Source organism: Ochlerotatus camptorhynchus, unplaced genomic scaffold (assembly GCF_037179485.1).
Source record: "Ochlerotatus camptorhynchus isolate MF236.1 unplaced genomic scaffold, CSIRO-AGI_Acam_v1.1 ptg000014l, whole genome shotgun sequence".
NCBI lineage: Eukaryota > Metazoa > Arthropoda > Insecta > Diptera > Culicidae > Ochlerotatus > Ochlerotatus camptorhynchus.
Window position 1 is genome coordinate 1203120 of NW_027040506.1, and position 10030 is coordinate 1213149.

General features: G+C 42.3%; 2 protein-coding genes across 2 annotated transcripts; one reads left to right on the top strand and one right to left on the bottom strand.

The window, feature by feature from the left end:
- Positions 1 to 2335: 2335 nt before the first annotated feature.
- Positions 2336 to 2974, bottom strand: Dim1 (thioredoxin-like protein Dim1). The gene is made up of 2 exons (XM_065222437.1): positions 2798 to 2974; positions 2336 to 2736 (listed from the first exon to the last, which is right to left on the bottom strand). Exons 1-2 carry the CDS (start codon positions 2873 to 2875, stop codon positions 2386 to 2388), a joined length of 429 nt encoding a protein of 142 aa, XP_065078509.1. The 5' UTR covers positions 2876 to 2974; the 3' UTR covers positions 2336 to 2385.
- Positions 2975 to 4916: 1942 nt separating this feature from the next.
- On the top strand, positions 4917 to 9463 carry LeuRS (Leucyl-tRNA synthetase). The gene is made up of 4 exons (XM_065222122.1): positions 4917 to 5068; positions 5167 to 7154; positions 7765 to 9107; positions 9171 to 9463. The coding sequence occupies exons 1-4, from the start codon at positions 5066 to 5068 to the stop codon at positions 9377 to 9379; spliced, it is 3543 nt and encodes a 1180-aa protein (XP_065078194.1). The 5' UTR covers positions 4917 to 5065; the 3' UTR covers positions 9380 to 9463.
- The last annotated feature ends 567 nt before the right edge of the window (positions 9464 to 10030 follow it).

Consider the following 10030-nt stretch of genomic DNA (forward strand, 5'->3'; position numbering starts at 1 on the left):
TTGTCGACAGCCAGGAAGTCTGGATCGGGGGGAAATCGAAAACCGGAAGCCGCTGAGACGACAAAGAGAGTTGCCGGTAGTTTCAAGCGAAACCCTAACCTCTCTCTCCGAGATGCCGCAAATAAGCTGGGTGTATCGTCTACAACCGTGCATCGAGCCAAAAAACGAGCCGGACTATCGACTTACAAGAAGGTAGTGACTCCAAATCGCGATGATAAACAAAATACGACGGCCAAAGCGCGATCCCGGAGGCTGTACACGACGATTTAAATCGGCCGTTTTTCGATTTTCGGGCATTAGTCAGAATTAAGTGTCATGTCGGTTTTTCGGTGTAAATATCTTATTGAAACTACCCAACTGTTTTTGGACTACGCAACGAAATCAATTATCCACAAGATTTAAATTTGATGAAAATAATTTTGGTGTAGACGGCTGTTTTGATTTTTTCCGATCTTGAATTTTTTGATAGGGAAGATGGGGGCATCTAAAAATAACACATCATAACACATGAAAAACATTGCTAAGTGTATGATAGCTCAAACCTTTGTAGGGGTATGAGGTGAGACCATCATCATCATCATCATCATCATAGCTGTGATTAACTCATGCTTTGGAATATGTTTGATAATATACGGTGTTCAAAATATGGATAAAGTATGCTATAAGGAGACTCTGGCATCGGCACTTCTTTATACCTGTTATCGTCAGGGGTTAAACGAAGTCTTAAGATGCTGATTTATTTCATGAAGGTGCATCATGTTCCAGAGCATCGTTCTGCTCGTATTGCCGGTATTGTCGAAGCCGACGTTTCCCCTACTCATTAAAGTCATATGTATGAAAAATGTCACTTTTCGCTCCGATCAATAACCATACGTGGAAATTAATATGAGCACCTTAGTAAAAGTTAACCTTTTTACAGGTTTTCACTAGAAAATAACATTAGGAATTATGTGAAATAGAACATAAGGTATTTAAGGTATGATAGGTACGAATATTTTTCGCCAGCGTGTAAACCAGCGTATCGGTAAAAACGGTGGTGGTATATGGTGAATGTAACGCTTTTTTTATGACTACAAATCTTATAATATTTAGAGATTTTGAACTAATGTTACATTAAATTAATTTTGCATTATTATCTTTATTAAATATTTTCTAATAATTTTTCATTATTATTGATATATAATTGAATTTTGATATGGTTTTCATGGAGATGCATATTAGAAGCATTGTCAACAAGTTTGTAAAAATGAACCAGATTGAGTTAATGGATAGGATTAACTACCCCATTTTCGGCCTATTAAGCACAATCCGCACTTAGTCCTTCTTTATCTAGCGCAGTTTAGCACCAAACGGAATGTTATTATTACGGATGGCTTCCAAATTTATTTACCTTCCCGTATGTACCGTAAGATTTGATAAAGAGAAACCAATCGTTGAGATATTGTCAAAAGTCTAACACTGCTTCTTGACGCCATGCTTGGCATACACAGTTTTGGTTACGAACTGCTCATTTGCTAATAACTTTGCACGCAGTTTTCGGAACATAGTTCTCAGTAGATAGAATAAAGTGTAAGCTTGTTATAGATATGTAAAAAAAAGTAGATTTTAATGCTAGTAGTAAACTGTATTTGTTTTTGCGTTGTAAAAATGAGGTGAGAAATGCTCACTACACATCTCGGAATTTAAGTGTAAAATTGATTAGTGTTGATTCAAATGTTAAGCTTTACCTAATCTTCGCATATCTGTAGTAAACTATGAGCCTAATCTATCAATTACTTTAAAGAAAAATAAATTTCAACATCTTAGTGAAAAGTTATTACCAAATGAGCAGTTGGTGTGTACAACTGTGCATGCCAAGCATGCTTGACGCCAAACTCGGCCTACGGATTCTAAACCCGGCCTAGCGCATTGAAACGCCATTGAAAATGAATTTACTTCGGCCTATTGGATGAAGATAAAAATTGATTCGGTCGGAGCGCTTCTTTTGATTTTGGAAATAATGGGTGCAAACCTTCATATCACGCGTTCTCATTGACTTCGTTCGGTAGCTTATTAACTAAAGTATCGTACCAAACGCATAATTGACATGTTAACTCTGAAATCATGGATTTATTTGAAGTGTTCTGCTCGATAGGCCCAAAATGGACGATTAGGCCGAACTAGTTCTCTACCCTATTAAATACCAAACCCCCTACCACTCCCCCTATTGTACCTGAAACATCTTTTGCAAAAGAATGAATGCAGCTCAAGCTGAAGAATAAAAATGTGATATCTACTGGCAAACTTTGACGGGTTTACATTTGATCTATAATTTAAGAAATTTATTGTTAAATAGTCCTAATTTATGTTACACACACATTCTTTGCGACACTCATTTCACACGCCCTAGTACCTATACTTCGTCGAGTAATCCTTGGGAGACACCACCAAACCGCGACCCTTGCGCGCACCCCGATAGACCGTTTCAACGATGTCTATCATCTCCTGCTTATCCTCCAGTGGCCAGTTGATCTTGTTGTTGTTACCCGTGCCCAAATCGATCATGATATGCTTGTTGCGGAAAAAGAACATCACCGTACACGGGTCGTACAGTTCGTACATTTTGTTGAAATCAGGAACGGCCGTAATGTCCACCAGATAGATGACGGCAAAGTTTTTCACCTTTTCCGCTATGCTGTAGAGCACTTCGTCCATCTTCATGCAAGTTGGGTCCCAATCGTGCCCGAAGCGGATTACCTAGAATTAACGGAAAGTGAATGTCTCCGGAGATTCAAGATTTACCATCAGTGCTACTTACCACTACTCGATCCTCTTCCGAAAGGATGGCCTGGTCCACTTGCCATCCGTTGTGTAAATGTGCTAACATATAAGACATTTTGACTGCTGGTTTAGTGGGTCGACTGAGATGCGAAAAAAGGTAAATCAAGAGGAATCTTTCGCGGAAAATCCAGGAAGCAATCCGATGGCGGTCCAGCACTCGCAGATGTAAATAGACGAATGGAAGGCGTAAACAAAAGGTGACAGTTGCTCAATATTTTCCTCGGTTATTGTTTCGAGCAGTTGTATTGTTGCACGCGACACCGAAGTTGAGTGCAAGTTAGCTGACTTGCACTGCCGTTAGGGTCCAATTAAATATTACGTAATACAAACATTGGAATCAAAAATGGTTTTTATATTCTTCTTTGCAGGGTTTTGATTCGTTCCTGCAGTCCCTGTTGACTATTATCCATGTTAATTATCACTGATAGTTGTGACAGAAATTTTGCACACATTAAAATCAAAAATACCAATAACCTTCCGGAGACGAACCAGCCCAGGGCTGAAAGTCTCCTTAAGGGGGTATTCCCAATCTTTTGCCTTTTTTCGGCCTGTTTTTCAATTAATTTTTTTTCAAGGAAAATGAATAGTAATGCGCCTAACTCTTTGGGATTCTTGTTTATTGAACATTAAAGTTTACAAATAAATTTTTTTCGACATAAAAAAGACATTATTGACGTCACAAAATGGCGGCAAACAGACCCTTGTTCGCCGCAAACGCCTGGACGGGCGAAGACTTTTCTCTGGAACGGCTTCATCTGAAACAGATTTCGTGATGAAATTAATAATCTGCATAAGATTCTCTGGAGCTTCTCCCGTTGGCAGCAAAAAATCTTGCAAATTAACAAAATGGCGGCCATATGAAAAAACAGGTGATTTTTAGCCCGCTTTTTTGCAGCTTTAAGGTGCTTCAAACAATGTTAAATGTTAATATTTTTGGCTAAAAGTGGGAGAAGCTCCAAAGAATTGCGCAAAATGCGCAAAGATTCAAGTCAATATCTCTTATAGTTTTTGAGAAAAATCTTCGCCCGATAAAAAAATGTGGTTTCGAGAAAAACGCGTTTAAAGTTTTGACTTTAGTTAAAACCATTTGGGGGTTCTTACCATTAGTCAGCTATGCCTGGACACCGAATTCGCTGATCGGAAAACGGCTTGGGGGGATGAAAGTATATAGTCTAAAGTACAAAAAAACGTGAAAAAAAAATTTGATTTTTTGAAAAAAAAGATCGGGAATACCCCCTTAATCTATCTATATATCTATATAAAAATTTTATGAATTTCTGTCTGTCTGTCTGCCTGTCTGTCCCTTATAGACTCGGAAACTACTGAACCGATCGGCGTAAAAATTTGTATGCAAGGCTTTTTGGGGCAGGAAAAGGTTCTTATGATGGTTCGAGATCCCTAACCTCTCTACAAAGGGGGGCTCCCATACAAATGAAACAGAAATTTCTGCCTAACTCGAAAACTAATCAAGCAAATGGAACCAAATTTGGCATGTGGAGGTCATAGGGGGTATAGCAAGGCCGGGCACACTCAGCTAGTAAAGATATAAAAAAGAAACCAATAAGCTTGAAAATTAACCATCAAAACTGGATTCAAATCTACATCCCAGTTGTCTCCTAGAACAAATCCACCCTCACCCCTACTCTTAACGCCTAACAATGCAATTTGCACAAAAAAACAGAAACAATAGACCACTTTCCCCAATAAAAAAATCGATACCCGAACGATAACCCAAATGTTAGAACTTTTCCACAAATGGATTGAATAATACCCTGAACACGTCGTTAAGCAAAATAACAATACAAATTTTTTTAGGTTTGTCACGCAGTTTTGACGCAACTTTTAACCAGTGATTTTACAAAAAACTGGACCAGCAATTTCATTTTTTTTATGAAACGCACACATTTTGGCTACTTTTCTCGTGGTTCCAGAAGTAAAATTTTCAAAATATTGCGTTTTTCGAATGTCGGTGGTCACAACATTAATTACGTTTTATATCAACGAACCCTGAATTGCTCGAATCCATCTAACCGGTCTACTTGCCAGCCACTCCATTGACTCGCGCGTGTCAAAACTGTCAGAAATCGCCAAAACACCGAGGACGTGTTTGGTGAATCGTTCTTTTTCCGATAAACCGGCCCAAAACTTCCATGTGGACACGGATATTCAGCATTTTCGCTTGTAAAATCGGATAAAAAGGTGCATTTTCGCGGAATATAGTGTAATCACCCAAGGGACGCTGAAAATGGTAAGATCTGGTTTTGGTTCATGGCAAACAAAGTGATGCAATCTCGTCAAGTATTTACACATTTTTCCCTAACGAGAATCCCATTTATCTTCCCACAGGCTACGGAAAGGAAGGGAACCTTCAAGGTGGAATACCTGCAGAAGATCGAGCGGGAGATGCAGGAACGATGGGATCGTGAAAAACTGCACGAAAACAATGCAGCCGCTACTCCGAGGAAAAGTCCGGATGATAAATTCTTGGTCACCTTCCCGTTCCCATACATGAACGGAAGACTCCATCTGGGGCATACGTTTTCACTGTCGAAAGCGGAATTTGCCATTCGATTCCAGCGACTGAAGGGAAAGCAGGTTCTTTTTCCCTTTGGATTTCACTGTACGGGAATGCCCATCAAGGCTTGTGCGGATAAGCTGAAACGAGAGATGGAAACGTTCGGTTGTCCTCCGGTGTTCCCGGCCGACCAGGAAGTGGAGGTCGTTGAGGAGAGAGACGTCGTTCCGAAGGATAAGAGCAAGGGCAAGAAGAGTAAGGCTGTGGCCAAGGCGGGAGCGGCAAAGTACCAATGGCAGATTATGCAAAGTCTGGGCTTAAATGATACGGAGATTAAGAAGTTTGCCGATACGGATCACTGGCTCGACTACTTCCCGCCGTTGGCCATTAAGGATCTGAAGGCGATTGGATGTCATATCGATTGGAGGAGAACGTTCATCACTACGGACGCTAATCCGTTCTTTGATTCGTTCGTTCGCTGGCAGTTTAATCATCTGAAGGCGCGGGGAAAGATTATGTACGGAAAGAGGCATAGCATTTTCTCCCCGAAGGACGGACAACCTTGCATGGATCACGACCGATCGTCCGGAGAAGGTGTCGGACCTCAGGAGTACACTTTGATTAAGATGAAGATTACGGGAAAACTGCCAGCCAAGCTGGCATCCGTCAAGGCACCTGTCTATCTGGTTTGCGGAACCTTGAGACCGGAAACTATGTATGGCCAAACCAATTGCTGGGTGCATCCGGACATTAAGTACATCGCCTTTGAAACCAATCGTAACGGAGAAGTATGGATTTGTACTCGACGCTCTGCTCGGAATATGGCCTACCAGGGATTTACCGCAGTGGAAGGTCAAGTAAAAGAAATCGCTGAGCTTACTGGTCAGGAAATTATAGGACTAGCACTGTCCGCTCCTCTGACTCCGAATAAGGTCATCTATACACTCCCAATGTTGTCGATCAAGGAGGACAAAGGAACGGGCATTGTCACTTCGGTGCCGTCGGATTCCCCCGACGATTATGCCGCGCTGCTCGATCTGCAGAAAAAGGCTGCCTTCAGGGAAAAGTACTCCATTACCGACGAAATGGTGTTGCCCTTTGAACCGATTCCAATCATTGAAGTGCCTGGACTAGGAAAGTTGAGCGCTATTTACGCCTACGAAAAGTTCAAGGTCCAAAGTCAGAACGATCGTGACAAGCTGACAGAGGCTAAAGAACTGGTCTACCTGAAGGGCTTCTATGACGGAGTGCTCCTCGTTGGTGAACATGCAGGAAAAAAGGTTCAGGACGTGAAAAAGGATCTTAAGGCATACCTGGTCGAACGGAACGAAGCCGACGTGTACTACGAACCGGAGAAAACCATCATGTCACGTTCAGGAGACGTCTGCGTAGTGGCCCTATGCAACCAGTGGTATTTGAACTACGGTGAAGAGAGCTGGCAAAAGACGACGACGGATCACCTCCGCACGATGCAGGTCTATCACGACGAAGTCGCCCGGAACTTCGAACACTGTCTGGACTGGCTGCACGAGTATGCCTGTTCGCGAACTTACGGTCTGGGAACGAAACTACCCTGGGATGACCAGTGGTTGATTGAATCGCTGTCGGATTCGACGATCTACATGGCGTTCTATACGGTGGTGCACCTGCTACAGGATGGTTCGTTCCGTGGGGAGAAACCGAGTCCGCTGGGAATTAAACCGGCCGATATGACGGCGCAAGTTTGGGACTATATCTTCTTCAAGGAGGCCAAATTCCCCGCTATGACCAAGATCAAGAAGGAGCACCTGGAAAAGCTGAAGAAGGAGTTTAATTATTGGTAAGGGGGTTGCTTAGGACTTGGTCGGTCCTTTTTTTTAGCAGTAATGATTTTCAATGCGGTGGTATAATTTCCGGTTTTCTTTTCCCATTTTCGTTTATTTTTTGCTTCTCTTCCTAGCATATGTGTTGTGTTCTGCTCTGTTTTTTGTTATACGTTATATTTTTTGTCCTTTTTATTGTTTAAGCTGTGCTTCGCTGAATTGTTGTTGGTGTTATAATTTTTATGTTATTGTTTTTGATTTCTTATATACTTACCTTTTGTTCACTTTTGGTATGTTGTGTATTGTTTAGTGCTTTACTACAATTTTTCATATCTTCTATTCTGTTGTTTTGAATCTATTATGTTTCCTTTATCTTGTTCAATTTAGTGGTTCTTTTTCTTTTAATAAATCAATATAACCAGTTTTAGTCGCAAGTTTGGTAGGTTTGTTTTTTGTTGCCTCTTTGTTCTGTAATTCCCGTTTCTCTATCGTAAATTATTAGAAGCTTCACTTCCATTTGGAGGTTAAATTTCTAACGTACACTCCTCTATTCATCTTCACCACTAATGGTTCGCGGAAAACAAAATGCCATTGAATAACACTTATCAATTCTACCGCCCTTGACAGGTACCCCGTAGATCTGCGTGTCTCCGGCAAGGATCTGATCCAGAACCATTTGACTTTCTTCCTGTACAACCACGTCGCCATGTGGCCGAACGACCCATCCAAGTGGCCCCGCGGTATCCGCTGCAACGGTCATCTGCTGCTGAACTCGGCTAAAATGTCCAAATCGGATGGTAACTTCCTGACCCTGTACGAAGCGATTTCCAAGTTCAGTGCCGACGGAACGCGACTCTGCCTGGCCGATGCTGGTGACAGCATTGAGGATGCCAACTTTGTGGAAAGTAGTGCCGATGCGGGAATCCTGCGACTGTACACGTTCATCGAATGGGTGAAGGAGACTCTCGCTGCGAAGGCCATGCTGCGAAAGGGACCGCAGAACGATTTCAACGATGCCGTTTTCATGAGCGAAATGAATCTGAAGGTGAAGGAGACTGACGATTTCTTCCAAAAGATGCTGTACAAGGAAGCTCTGAGGACAGGATTCTTCGAATTCCAGTCAGCTCGTGACAAGTACAGGGAACTTTGTGGATCGGAAGGAATGCACGTGGACTTGGCGATGGAGTTCATTCGCCGTCAGGCTCTGCTGATGGCTCCGATTTGCCCACACGTTGCCGAACATGTGTGGCAGCTGTTGGGTAACAAAACTAGCATCCTAAAAGCGGCCTGGCCTCAGGTTGGCACTATTGACGAAAAGAAAATCAAATGCTCTGCGTATTTGATGGATGCCGCCCATTCGTTCCGTGTCAATTTGAAGATTATTTCACAGACTAAAACCAAGGGTGGCAAAACGGCACCTGCAGCAATCAAACCCAGCGAGGGAACCATTTGGGTAGCCAAATCTTTCCCACCATGGCAGAGCTGCGTGCTGGACACGATGCGAGAATTGTACGAGAAGAACAACACTCTTCCGGATAATAAGGTTATTTCCGTAGAGCTGGGCAAAAAAGAAGTCTTGAAGAAGTTTATGAAACGAGTAATGCCGTTTGCTCAGATGGTGCGGGAACGCGTCGAATCGGCCGGTGGACCGGGAAAGAGCGCTATGGACGTTACACTGGACTTTGACGAACGGGAAGTGCTGGAAAAGAACATTGAATATTTGAAGAACACTCTGGAACTAGAATCCCTACACATTCGATTCACCGACGAAGCGGATGCACCGGAGAAGATGAAGGAGGAAGTCCGACCGGGAGCTCCGTACGTCATATTTACGGTAAAACCTTTCGTCTCCGTGACGCTGGAAAATCCGATCGAACGATCCGGACTGTTTACGGTGACTTTGAATCTAAGTGATGGTGACACCAGCACGAAGTTCCGGGAAAAACTTGCCAAGCAGATTGAATTCAAAGGTAGGTCGCTTAATTCAATTTTGTTGAAATTCCTTGACACATTTAAATTATGTTTCGTTACAGCTGACTTATCGGCATTGGAAATTTTGCGATTTGAAGATCCCGTTATGGGACCGAGAAGGCCACCGACCTTCCAAGACTACCGCGCTGGAAAGTTGATCATCGAAGAAGGAACGTTCAGAATCGATGAGGCTAAAAAGCAGCTGTTCCTTACCAACGGTACGATTAAGAATCTGAATGTTGGAACCAGCTTCCTGTACGTTATCAACTAACGTAAAACAACTTATTGGAAGTGCGCAGTAGGAATTTGGAACTAATGAATATTAAAACTTATCAAATGACTAAAAAATTATCGTTCGTCAAAACGTCACAAAATCTGCCGATTATGACATTTCGTTAGTATATCACACTCCTTGCATCGCTCTTAACATGTTTTACGATAAAACCACACAATCTTAAGGTCACTGTAAAATATTTCCAGATTGAGTCCGAAGGATAATTGATTCCTCGAAGGTACCATACCAGCACCATATTTGACGCGTTCCTAATGATGACGCACTCGTCCCTAGAGCACTGGGACTTATATTTACAGAAGTTCGATTTCAAAAATAATGATTGAAAATAGTCGAACATGCTTGAGTACGTCGATTTAGGAACCGCTTCGAATATGGCGCTAATGCCCCCTACTCTGCGAGTCGTGTTGGTCTCTGTCACACGACGTGACTTTGGTCACTTCACTATTGACAGAGAGTCACCGACTCGCAAAATTGAGTGGGGGAAGTCCTTGCAAACATGATACTCACTAAGCTAACGATGAAGTGTAGCACAGCTTTCATGGCGTCACAATTCTTTCGATAATTCCTAGACCTAGAGAATGAAATTGTTTGATCTAAAGAGCCCATTACACATGTCAATATATTGAC

Excerpts from the sequence above, each read along its gene's own strand:
- LeuRS (XM_065222122.1), top strand. Across the intron at positions 7,155-7,764 it reads AAGAAGGAGTTTAATTATTG|GTACCCCGTAGATCTGCGTG; the intron begins GTAAGGGGGTTG and ends CGCCCTTGACAG. Across the intron at positions 9,108-9,170 it reads CAAGCAGATTGAATTCAAAG|CTGACTTATCGGCATTGGAA; the intron begins GTAGGTCGCTTA and ends GTTTCGTTACAG.
- Dim1 (XM_065222437.1), bottom strand. The coding sequence starts at position 2,875 with ATGTCTTATATGTTAGCACATTTACACAACGGATGGCAAGTGGACCAG. Across the intron at positions 2,737-2,797 it reads CGGAAGAGGATCGAGTAGTG|GTAATCCGCTTCGGGCACGA; the intron begins GTAAGTAGCACT and ends CGTTAATTCTAG.